The 13,326-nt window shown below is 38.5% G+C and overlaps 1 protein-coding gene across 1 annotated transcript; it reads right to left on the reverse strand.

Annotated features, from left to right (window-relative positions):
* Positions 1 to 5,942: 5,942 nt before the first annotated feature.
* Positions 5,943 to 8,581, reverse strand: LOC104457007 (aluminum-activated malate transporter 8). The gene is made up of 6 exons (XM_010071922.3): positions 8,226 to 8,581; positions 7,988 to 8,128; positions 7,627 to 7,899; positions 7,411 to 7,520; positions 7,146 to 7,289; positions 5,943 to 6,568 (listed from the first exon to the last, which is right to left on the reverse strand). Exons 1-6 carry the CDS (start codon positions 8,506 to 8,508, stop codon positions 6,236 to 6,238), a joined length of 1,284 nt encoding a protein of 427 aa, XP_010070224.1. The 5' UTR covers positions 8,509 to 8,581; the 3' UTR covers positions 5,943 to 6,235.
* Between the last annotated feature and the right edge of the window lie 4,745 nt (positions 8,582 to 13,326).

Below are 13,326 nucleotides of genomic sequence, written 5' to 3' on the forward strand. Positions count from 1 at the left end.
CGAATAGAAATTGATTTAACACTCATCAGTACACTTGGGGAGTAACATTGAGTGTGATGTTGTGGGTGTTGGCAATCACAAAATTCAAAATGTATGGTAGTATCATAAAGACATTGATGGGTGTGAGCCCCGACAAGACAATCAAGCATGTGCCATTGACATTAGCGTAAGATTTGCTCAAAGCTATTCAATGAATCTTGCAAGGAAGAAGGCATAGTGAGACATTGCATTAGAGCCAATGAACCACCACAAGCCGCAAAGTTGATGAGCACTAGAGATAGCCCATTAAATGCACTAGTGCTAGAATGGCCAAGGGTCCTAATAGATGCGCTTAGTATAATGAGCTATCTAGCGATAAGATCCCAATTTAAAGCAACCGGATGTTTGACACATGAAGAAGTATGGTCAGATCAAGTTGTTAATTATTCTATTTTTTGAAATATTTGGTTATTTGTGTTATAATTGAATGAGTGGTGATAAGCAAGTTAAGAGGGCAAGAAAGTGCATTGTGCTCAAAGTGAGAGCCACTATCAATTTCGGTGTCTGAAAGCAAATTCTCTGTTCATATCCTATCGATTTTGGGGTCTCGAGTCGATGTTCCTCTCTCGATCGTCATGGTCTGTTTAACAAAGAAGAACAGATGGCGCTGAAGTTTCCGATTCGTTGAAGTCAAGCGACATCAACGAGGTACTCTCGCATATGTGCTCTTTTGGACAGGGTATCAAAGTTTCACAGTCAACTAAAAATTCCCAGCCGAATGATCAACAATGAGTCCTGCACAAGAAGATGAACTTCGATGAAGTTTAAGGAAGCGCTTCACAACTGGTAAAAGCTAGTGATTGGCAAGACCAAAATTTCAGGAGTTGAATTTAAGAACAAACCGTCTATATAGCCAAGCTAATTAGCTATAGATACAAAATCAAAAGGCAACAAATGGCCTCTATTCGAAGGATTGATTCAACAATAAGCGGTGTTCTTTTATTTGCAGTGTTGCTAGGAGCAATCCTGACACGACTCTGGCGAGCAAAATATGCAATGGAGGAACATATTCCCCATTCAGCAGCTATAAGTATTTTGTAGAGAGTGTTCTCCAGTGTTTGCATGATTTTGTGGCGGATACAAGTTACCGCTGTCATCACCGGTTTACATAAGGTCAGAAAGGATGTTACGGGCCTTGAGGCGTGTAACGGGACGCTTTCTCATGCAGGTTGCACCTCATGTTTGGATGCAATTTGGAAAGGATATATAAAGATTGTCATTACAGCATCAGGCTTCAGTTTCAATTTCAAGACTGCCGAAGATTATGCATTTAGTGAGTAGATACGTTTAATCCCTTGTAAAAAGCTTGGCGCTTCTCTTCCACCAATCTTCATCCTTCACATGTGTAAATGACCGCGTCTCCCCTTTTAAATAAATGAGTGCTTTTTCGTAATGAAAGCTGGACGTGGTAATTGTGCAACTTAAATAAGATGTAACAAATTGATCAATTGTGATTGTTGTTCTTGTAGTTCCAAGCTGCCATCATCATCATTTCTTTGCTCCACATAATGTAATTTGCCATCATAAATGAAGTGTATAACATTCAGACAGATTGAAGGTCTTGGGAAGTAATTTACAAATAAGAACCGTCTTCAAACGGTTGCCATTGACTTCTAAATTTTCAACTAAAAGGTCATTCATGCATTCGAAAAATTTAGGAATCACATGTACTGATAGAAGACCTGTCATGGGTGGGTTGGGTCGAGTGAAAAATGGATATATATATTTAGTGATTCATGCCTAACTCAATCTTAACCCAAGTATACCAGTTTGGGCCCACATTACTAAAATACATCCATATCTAACTCATCTTAAAGACCTCTAACCCATCGATTTAACCTATTTTGAGCTTTTCATTTAAACATGTTATTTTGACAAAACTTTATATCACATTAAAAAAAACAAAAAGTTGTCAAATATAATTCCAACTTCACAAGATAATCTTCTTTTCATTAAATTAGACGTGTCAGACTTTGTGACCTCCTCAATTACATTAATGTGTAATGTAACATGTGATGTAGTGTTGTTTATTATTTCATTTTTTGTAATCGATTTAGTGTTGTTTACCTTTAAACATTTATCTAAAAAATGTAGACCTAATAAAAGAATTGCTTCTTCGTTTCATGTTTAATCCAACAACATATTTAATCCGTTTGGACTACGCGAGATTTCTGGACGTTTTCCTCAAGTCAGCTCCATTGAAACTCTAGAGCCGTTGCCGCTCAAGTTCTTCTGAAGTGTGGAGAGAGAGAGTTGATGGAAAAGGAAAGAAAGAATATTAGAAGTGTCATAATTTTGATACGGCACTCATTTTGGCACCAAAACTTTTTATTGGATCACCTAGATTTCACTTTTTTAAAAAAGACTACTTTAGTGTCAATTTCAATTTGAAATGCAAAAAATTCAACATAATACTAGTTGACATGGCTTGTTACATATCCAACATGGCAAAATTCAAAGAAAAAGCCCTGAAATGACGTTGCTATGTGCGGAAAAGCCCCAAATTTCCCCTCTTCTTCAAACCCTAATTGCCGATTTATCCCAAAATTCACTTCTCCTTAAAACCCCAATTCAAACCTACTATTTCGGGGCAAAATTAAGGGCTGAATCTTGTAATGGAGAGGAGAATAAGCAGAAGCGGCACAAATTCGTGTTATCAAAGCCAAGGTGAAGGTGAATATTACTCAAATTTATACAAAATCGGAGTCCTGGATTTCTTCTTGAGCCAAAGACAACGAAGATGTTGGAGCCGTGGAATGCCCTTGTGAATGGCTTCGACGGCGTACTCCACTCGGAACAAGTGGCCATCCGGCGAGAACGATAAGAATTTATATCAAATTAAAAAAAAATAAAAAAAGTTGCCAAATACAATTCCAACTTCACAAAGTGATCTCCTTATCATTAAACTTGACATGTCGGACTTTCTAACCTCTTGAATTACTTTAATGCGTGATGTAACGTGTACTGTAGTTTGTTTATATTTTCTGTTGTAATCGATTTAGTGTTGTTTACTTGGAAACAACTATCTAAGAAAGGTGAACAAAATAAAAGAACTGCTTTTAAGTTTCATGTTTAATCCGACTACATATTTAACTCAATTGGACTAGGCAAGATTTCTGGATCATCTTCCTCATGACATCCAGGATCGAGAAACTCTACAGCAGCCGCAGCCGCAGCCGCAGCCGCAGCCGCTCATGTTCTCTCGAAACGGCGAGAGAGAGATAGAGAGTTGGATGAAAAAGTGTGGGAAAGTAATTATCAAGGCTACATGAAAACAGACGAGGAAAAGTTTGGGAAATTTTCACTTTGTATTTATGAGCCTCTGTCTTTTCTGACACGCTGTATTGAGGAAGCGGGCAAAGGAAAAATTGAATGTTAATTTAAATTATACGATACTCATTGTATTTATATATTGCTATTTGTTAAGTATATATTGATATTGAAAATTCTGATGGAAGGGTCTTAGAGCGACAGTTCTCATTTCTGAAGAGAATGAAAAGCCAACGGTGGGGCCCTCGCAACTTGATAATCTTTGAATTATTTTCTAATTTATTTTGATAATGCAATTAAAATGGAGGGCACTCGAGGGCAGTATCCCATGCCTCCATCCATTTAGTGGTGTCAATATGAGATGGAAACCCATATTTCAACTCACTTTCAGTGGGCCAAGTTGCTAGTGGGTGACTCAACATTTTGCGAACGGGTGAAAATGGGTTTTGACATTTGAGCCTAACTTTATATGGCTCTATGAGTATGTGGGTTTACGCAAGACCCATATTCAACCCGTTTAGTTTACTAGCTCCAAACCCATATAAACAATTCATTTTCTATCTTCATTTTACTCGGTCTTGACTCGCTGAAAAAAAAAAAACATTGCTCAAGGGCACCGACAGCCACGCTCGAGGATCCACAACATTAATGCAAGCAGCACCACGACGAGCCGGGATGTGTCACATGCAGGTCCTCTGCGGCACCGGCTTTTGTCTGCTCGACCTGACGAACTGGCTGCTGCTGAGCTGCGAGATGGAGATCGACCGACTCGGTGAAGTCGGGCTGTCGAGGGCAAAGCGGGATGGAAGGAGAGGGCTGCGCGAGGGCAAAATTCTTTGCTTATCACCCGAATCGAAAATACCTGAAATTTTTGGGTCTTAGTTCAGGCCAGGTGGGCCAGATAATTTTGATATCCCCATCAATAGCGAATATGTGAAAATATAAACGTTTACACCGACGGTGAATTATTGAGAAATTAATTTATCCTAAGGTTGCTGTTAAAATAGCAGTTAATCAACCTTGAATGAAAGACAAAGGCTTACACGCATCTCCCTAAAATACCAAGTGAATCACTCAATCATTTATTTAGTTCTTTATTTGATTTTTCCTCAGAGCATGAACTAGTGAATATAAGAGATCACGTTATTCCAATGAGCAGTTCAGTTTGTGCTGTTTTCTCTAGAACTGATGATTCAACGGGACTAGTCGGCTACCGCGACGTGCTTCGAATGGTCATACGTGGTAGAATTATTTCCTGCTTCTAAATGGACATCATGATGGGTTTTGAGATGGTTTGATGATGTTCAGTCCAGAACTCTCGAGGCTCGAAAGTGACGGTTCGAAAGTTACAGTTTGATTTGCTTAACGTGTTCCTTTTCTAAGCTGAATTCTCGGAGATACCTACTTTGCTGTTATTTTCTCCTTTTGACTATAAGATTGGTAAATAGTGCCAATCACCTTACAAGTGCGCCATATATTCATCTATAGTAATCCATCTCTTTCGCCTTATCATAGAGCACATTCAAAGGTCGAATAAAATCCAATATTTGTCATCCACTTTGGTAAATCCTTCGAAAGGCTACAAGATTAACGTTTTGTCGCCTTAGACTACCTAAGTGCAATGACCTAAAAACTTGCAAAAATGAGCTAGGCAAATGAATTGGCAAGCATCCCAAAATTTTGGCATTTTCTTATTTTTTGTAAATGGCAATGAAGTTTGAACCAGTAGCATTTGGATGTCAATACCTAATACTAAGGAAACTTTATAAGAAGCCAAACTAACAGCTTCTTTAATAAATTTTAAAAAGGATTATGGAGTGCTCTCAAGGAACTTGCTAAGCATATTCGATTTGGAATAATTCACTTTTAAAAGCATTGATTTCATATCATGTAGTAGTGATTAGTACATTGACAACTGTCAAAATTTCCTTAATTAGTTTCTTAACTAGTGATCTCGAACGCTATTTAAGAAAATCCAATTGAAACATAAAAGCTAAAAAATTACGTATTGAATTTTAAATGTTGACAATCTGAAGTGCGTGAATAAAAATAATTTATTTTTTGTAATTGAAAATTTATCATTGAATGTTATTCATTTACTACCGAACATGGAACTGTGATACCTTTTGATAGGTTTTGGCAATATAATCCGTAAGATTCTAATTATCATTAACTAGTTCTTTTAAGTGAAGGAATTAAGTGACCATTTTCTTACTTACTTAACACATTAATTGCAATTCTCTCTTAATTTAATCTTTTAAGCGAATATGATAAATAGGTTGTCAACGAAATTTAAATTCATTAACCACGGAACTTCTCTTTGTAAATCTAGAGATACAAGCTTAGAAACCCATTTATCCAAAGGCTTATGAAAATCCTCAAGGTCACGTGAACTAATTAAGTTTAGACGTTTTACATATGCAAGTAACCATAACTTTAAGGAGTTTTCACGTAGTTAATGGGGATTTAAACGGATGACCTCCAACTCTTCACCTGATTTTTTTTTACCGACACTCCAACTAATTTTGCTAACTCGAGGGTAGGTGAGGTTATTGCTGAATTTTTCATTTTCAGCACTAGAAACGATTTTCGAATAGGCTCAAGTTCGTAGCGAAAACTATAAATTGTTTGGCTGCAGTCCAAGAGTATATATATTAACAAATAGTATCACTTCATCATTGGTGAGATTACAAGGTTAGAATTTCTAATCAGACGTCTTCGCGCACTCACAAAAACTACAAAGAGGTTCCACGATCGCGACCATTTTCATGTTCATATCGTAGTACCATACACCAGTTTTTTCTTCTTCTAATCATATTCCTTGTATGTATGCCTACACAGAGAAACACGGCGCGAACAATTGGCAAAATGGTCATTTGAGTCGTTATAATTAATTGGGTAGTCGATCCTCATAAAATATTTCCGACTACAGATCATTAGTCTTGAATTCAGCGAGCTTGCCGAGCTCTTCCACCTCCTTCGCCAGCCCCTCCAGCTTCTCCACCATCTCTGTGAGTAAAAACACGAAGGTCGAGACAGCGAGATCCTCGCCTGAGTCGCACGCATGCTCGAGCTTGGAGGGAGACATGAAGTGCCTCAGTTCAAGCCTTGTTGACTTGAGCTTTGGCAAGAGCAGTGCTTGTGATTGGCATCTTCTCATCTTCATGACGCTCTCTCCAAGCTCCCGGAGAGTCCACGTTATGGATGACGCGACCGATTCACAGGGTTCCTTGATTGACTGTCTTAGATCGGCGGTCGGCTGATAACATGAATAATTGGTTCAGTAAGACAAGAAACTTTCGAAATCGAAGGAAGGACTTCTGTGTATTGGAATTTGAAACCGAATGACAATGAGTCCACTTTTTTTGTTTGTTTTTTTTTTTTTTGGTCGAAACAATGAGTCCACTTTGCGCGTCTCAATGTCAGCCAGCAGATGATGAAATTGACTCCACGCCATATTTATAGCATTGAGAAATATGGATCACTACATTTTTCAGTTAAATTACTGCAAGTTTATATACCATGTTTTAAATTGCTTTCTAATGGAAAAATCTTAGTATCCTCTCATTCATTCATATATATATTTATACATATATACATATATATATTTATACATATATATATTCTCGAACGGTTTGAACTTTTTGAAAAAACTGCTTGTCGACTAAAATGGTATTAGAGCCACGTGATGAATTCAAATCATGACGCTCCTCATCTTTCTCTTCCTTTTTCTCGGTTGAAATTAGGGGGAGAAAAACAATTGTAGGAAGAAGAAGAAGAAGAAGAAGAAGAAGAAGAAGAAGAAGAAGAAGATAGTTGAGGGTTAGGTGAAGTACCTGTCTAGAAGACTGAATACAAACTTCAAGTGAAACAATGGTGGCTGCTAATTCCCTAAGAAGCTCTCCAATCTGTAGATACTTGTCCCATGGATAAGATAGCCCAAACTTCCCATGCCACGGTTCCCATTTCGCAAAATTCGCCTGCAATAGCATCACCAATTCAGTAAATCCTCGAGTTCGAAAGGGCACGCTAGAGTAAGCTTGAGATGAATCGACCCAGCCACAGCAGATTCAGAAATTAAAGAGGGGAAAGAATACTTACCAGGGACTCATCCTTTGCTTTCGAATGCAGAACCGATTTGCAGACTTTGAAGCTTCCGTCGGCCTTGCTTTCCTTATCGACCACCACCTCAAAGTACTTATCCAGTAGTCCTGCCATTAAAGTCGACAGATAAAAGTCAATCATATGTGACATTTCAAGCCTCATGTCATGAGATATTTTAAACTCGTATTGCTAATGGAGTCACGATTTGATTACCTTCAATCGAAAAAGCAAGGTGCTCGAATTTGGAGGCAATAGATATGTGAAGTTCGTCGCTAGCCCAATTAGGGAGGACGAGCAAGCTCGTGAAAATGCAGATCGAGAACCCCATCACGATCGTTGAGAGGCGTTGGCGGGCGATTCCCATGACCTCTCCAGCTCGTAAGCCGGACACAACCACCAGATTGAAGGTGAGGATGAAGATCATGGCACCGTAGTCGTACTTCTTCTTTATTCTAGGAACCGACCGAGCATATGTAGCCGCAGCACCTGAGATTAGCATTTTATTGAACCATGATCAGAATGCATAGTCGCGTTTATTTCAGTATTCTGAATGTCTTTACCAAAGATGACTTACCAAAGATGAATACCGCCGTGCCAATGACAATGGGATTCCCGACCCCGCCAATCTCTTGAGCCAACACCGCCGCTATGCACCCCAACCCGCCACCCAATATAGTCCCCATCCCGCGATTCAATCCTTTGCTCAATGTCGCCCCTGATATATTGTACAATCAATCTCATTAGAACTTGCATCAAACAACATCATGAGCACAGGAGTTCATTAATTTATAGCAAACTAATTGGTACCGAACCTGCATAGAACTCGAAGATGACGACGACGGTCATGATAGCCCACATGGCATTTTCCCCGACTTGTTTGTAGAGCGGATCGAGGAGGTAGAGAAGTGAGACCAAAACAAGCGCGACCCCGACCTTGATACTATGTACCACTCTTCTCACGTCATGCTCGCCCTTCATTCCTCTCAGTAAACACGCGACGGGCGAGAGATTTTTCCCAAGGCTCTCCTTTTCCACCGTCTTCGGAGCAGCCCCTTCTCCTCCATCTTGAATCGGGATCACCACGGAAGAGCTCATCGTGCAGCACAACCCTCTCCTAACTTTCTTTACTCTTGTCCTCTGATGCTCACTTGGTTGATGGTGATGAGAATCTGAGTTGGTGATCGTCCATTTATATATGCACAAAGCTCTCCCACGGATAAATTAAAAGGAAAAAATCAAGACAGATAAAAATATAACTTTATATCTCGAAACTCCGTAGTGGACGCAGCCCTATATTGCACTTCTCTCCAAAAGGAAATAGCCCAATAACGTGAAACATGGGAGAAAATTTTTCGTGCCCCATATATTCATCTGATTATTCGCGAAAGCTTTTAGTGACAGAAACGTAGTGGAACACGATTGCGTGGCACGAGTTGTACCTTCCTCGGTACAGTTATGTGGACGATGGTCTTGTCACAGCACTCGCATCTAGCGCTCGCCCGCGCACAAAATGTTTTGATTGCTCGAATGGCATCGAATCACTATCGAGCTTTTGGTTCGAGAGTTGGATTTCACATTTGCCGAACTTCTGCAAGTAGGGTTTTCAAGATAAGACCCCGCACGCATTTCGGTCCATTGAGCTATGATTTTGGTCTCACAAGCAGGGACCATTACGCGACTGACGCAACCACACTAAGGTGTTCTGCAAAATGAGCCAAGTCTAAGTTGTAATTGACTTGTGTGTGCTAAGGGTTGCATGAGTGGTAACGATGTCGCATCATGTGGGACGTCTCAGTATGTGCGTGATTATGTGGCTTGGCGCTAGTACAGAGGATCGAGGAGGAGAGAGCAACATCGGCGAGTACGTCTGTGCCCCGATTTTTTGCAGTATTCGATATCGAAATGTGGAATCATTAGTCCACTAGATTTGTCCATTGCTTCTTTTTCTTTGAGGTTCTTGTACCATCTTCATTGCATAAATCCTTGAGGTTATGTAGCGAAAGGTATAGCAATATGAATTGCACCCTTACCAAATTATACCTCCTTCCTGTAAGAATCTACCAAATTAAATGAATTTTACACTTGTGGTTTTGTTATCGACAATGTGAAATATGCCTTAACGATCTCATTAGTCATTTTCCAACCTAGTCCATTGCAATGTAAATCATCAAATACTGTTAATAATAAAACTAGCTTAAATTGGGGAACTAGCTTTGAACCGGTTTTTAGCAGCCATTTTTTTATTACTTTTTTAAGAAAAGTATAAAAAAGATGGAGTGGGTTTCGTACGTGGGAAGCCTAAACTTCATCGATGCCTTAACCATTATGCCTTGTTCACATAGTCTATATTCCGAAACCAATAGTTATATTATTAAAGTGGAAAAATGTAGGTCTAGTTCAAAAGGTCAACCTTGGAACTGGCAAGTCGGGTTCGAAAGGGCCGACCTTAACAGATCGGAATCTATCGATCCTAGAACCGATTGCCTGGTAACTTTTTACTTGCTATGCATATTAGTTGAAAGGTTTATTCTTTTTAGTTTCTTCTCCTTGTGCTTTCTTTGGCCTGGGATTTACTATTCCTTTAACTTTTGTCCTCTTCCACTTGTCTTGACCACTAAAGGCTCTGATCTTGCCCTTCTAATGTCATGATGACCACAAGAAAATGCAAAACTTGATGTTATCCATTTCACAAAAGATAAAAGTAGATAGGCATTAGAGTCGCCGATTTGACTGGACTAGAAAATCTATATGATCAAGTGTCCAATGTGGCGCCTAGCTTACCAAGTTCACCCATGTCCATCATACTTTTGTAATTACAAAAATGTGCCCAGAATGCTTCTAGGGTGATGCTCCCTTGCCACGGACAATTTGGAAAATTGAGTCGTTCTAATATGAAGAAATGGGATCGGTCTAGAATTTTTCCCCAGTAATAAAAAATTAATAGTTAATTATAAGAAAAGGAAATGCACCTTGTGAAGCAGACGTAATTACACTATTTATCTAAATATCCAAAACTTTTAATAGTGTTTAAATTATCTAAGTGATGAGGCATCATCTAGTTAGTAGGTTAAACAGGGAACTCGTGCAATGAATCTTTGTTTTTAAATTTTAATGAGTAGCTGCATCTTAGTGAACCAGTTGCGACGAATTATCTCAAATATCACTAGCATCCCTTATCAATCTAGGTTTTCTAACTCTTCTGGCAGATCTAAATTAATTCATCTTCTGGCGAAAGTAAGTTGACTATTGACCTCTGTCGATCCACATAGGAAAGAAAGATTACGCCTTAATTTATCTCATCACAATCATGCTATATCAAAAAAAGAAATTTCATGAGTCAAAAGGTAAAGATTATGTTCCTTATGCTTTAATCATTTATGATATTTAACCTGGAAAGTGCCTGGAAGCAAGTAAAGGGACGGAAGTCACCAATTTGCTGAACCATCATATTTAAGATGAAGAATACTGACGAATTATAATCATTAATTAGTGAAGTTAAAATAGTGAGGCCGATAACGAGTCAGTGACAGCACTTGCAAATCTTTAGTGGGCTAACGCTATCTCCAGATGGGCCACTCGCTATTGTTCTTACGTGATCATGTCTGCTGCTCCTTTGTTGCGCATGGAACGTCTTTAGTGGTGTGCTGTCTTTGCATAAACACAATGGTAGATATCATCTATCCAATTATCATTGGCAGACAAATTGTCCGCTAAAATATCATTTCATTTCTAGAGAAATCCGATTGCTTCTATAAATAGAATGATGCTGAGATGCATGTGTGAATTGTGTAAAAAAGAAAGTCCTACATAAGATCATCGGAAAAAGATACCTAAATGATGAGATATTTCTGAGAATGTTTCTCTCTTAAACTTCTTGCAATAGGACAAGTACTAAGTGACATGTACTAGGCAAATCGAATTTCAAAATGGAGATAATTTTTTTTAATTATATTTTCTCTTTTTCCTCTCCTTTTTCTTCCTCTAGACCACCATGTTATCGCCGCTTCCGTTAGCCTATTACCACTTCCATACTTCTCCTTCACCAACCCTCCGCCACAACCAAGATCATCACCACATGCTCTCTCTCTCTCTCTCTCTCTCTCTCTCTCTCTCTCTCTCTCTCTGACTTACTACGCGCCCCTGAGCACATATACGATCCTCAAGTGACCTTCTTTTTCTCCCATAACTATGTGCCCTTGATGGACGGCAGATTGGGTCAATTCAATTAAATCAGTTTGAATCAATCTCAAAATGTGAGTCAATTAAGCTCGATCTGGACATTGATTTCCTTCTTACTCAAATTAAGATTTAAATGCACTTTTAACGCTCATTTTGAACTTATCTAGTCATGTTGGTCCACCAAGATTAGTAGTTTTGCAAGTTCCTTACCGGCTTCCAACTAAGCACTGTTAATCTATGAAAATGATACGCAACCCACGGGAGTTCCTCATAGATTATTGCAAAAGCTTCTTGCAGTGAATCTGATATAATCATAAAAGAAGAGAAAACCCCCTTTTTCATCGAAGCGTACTCTCCACTTCGCACCATCTTCGAAACTTCATCTCATTGAAAATTTGAGGTTTATTACAGCCACCAAGTGTAAACGGGGCAAGTGGAATGCAAATTCTCCACATTGTTCCATATTTTATTCAGACATTATTCATCATGATTAATTTTGTTGTGTACGGAAAAGGTACGAACTGATGGGGTGCTCAAACCACCCACTTCGACGGAGGAGATTGGAGAATAGTCAAATTAATTAGGTAAAGCATTCAAATCTTTATTTCACGATCAAATCAGCCAGACAATACGTCCTAATCTGGCGAGTGACCATGTGTGAATGGCTCTAAAGTGCTTGGCCTATTCGAACGTGAGACTTTGGGAGAGCTTATCGTTTTGATATTGACAGAAACCGGTTTTTTGAAAAGTATAATGATATTTCTTTTGGGAAATAGACAAAAGATCAGGCACTTTTCTTTTAGAAATTTTTTTTCAAGAACCATCGTTGATTTTACTTTCCCCATCTATTTACATTATCAATTTTAAAACTCTTCGATTTGCATGTGAAGACAAAATCCACAACCTAAAAAGACCAAACTGCCCCTCAAATACATCTTCCACGTCTATTTACATTCTCAACTTTAAAACTCTTCGATTTGTATGTGAAGACAAGATCCACAACCTAAAAAGACCAAACTGCCCCTCAAATACATCCAAACTTTAAAACTCCGATTTGTATGTGAAGACAAGATCCACAACATAAAAAGACCAAACTGCCCCTCAAATACATCCAAACTTCTCTCTCTCTCTCTCTCTCTCTCTCTCTCTCTCTCTCTCTCTCTCTCTCTCTCTCTCTCTCTCTCTCTCTCTCTCTCTCTCTCTCTCTCTCTCTCTCTCTCAAACTTTTTTGACAAATTTTGGAGAATCTCTCTCTCTAGGTCAAACTTTTTTGGCAAATTTTGGAGAAAATTAAAATAAGATCCATTCTCTTAAAACATGCAAGAATTATCCTTAAGGATAATTTCACCCCTTAAAATATGAAATTCGATGCAGTAGGCTCTATCGACTATCTCTTAGGATATAATAGACCTTCCACACTATTCAGTACAGAATAATAAATAAAATAAAATTATATGTAAACCCAACAAAGAAAGAAGGAAAAGAAACGATAAGAGAGAACTTTCTTTTTTATGTGTGTTTTATTTGGATTGTGGTTTGTAGATTTTACTTATACACAAATAAGAGAGGGTTTTTAAGAAACAAATTAAATCCTACTAGATGTATTATTTAAAAATCATGCCATTTATCCTTCACCAATTATCACGTCATCCATTATTCACTAAGTTAAAAAATCAAGCCATTTTTCATCAAATTGATGGCTGTCAAATTGTTACAAAAAAAAAATATAGTCAT

Source organism: Eucalyptus grandis, chromosome 8, assembly GCF_016545825.1.
Source record: "Eucalyptus grandis isolate ANBG69807.140 chromosome 8, ASM1654582v1, whole genome shotgun sequence".
Classification (NCBI taxonomy): Eukaryota; Viridiplantae; Streptophyta; class Magnoliopsida; order Myrtales; family Myrtaceae; genus Eucalyptus; species Eucalyptus grandis.

Excerpts from the sequence above, each read along its gene's own strand:
- LOC104457007 (XM_010071922.3), bottom strand. The coding sequence starts at position 8,508 with ATGAGCTCTTCCGTGGTGATCCCGATTCAAGATGGAGGAGAAGGGGCT. Across the intron at positions 8,129-8,225 it reads CATCTTCGAGTTCTATGCAG|GGGCGACATTGAGCAAAGGA; the intron begins GTTCGGTACCAA and ends ACAATATATCAG. Across the intron at positions 7,290-7,410 it reads AAGCAAAGGATGAGTCCCTG|GCGAATTTTGCGAAATGGGA; the intron begins GTAAGTATTCTT and ends ATGCTATTGCAG.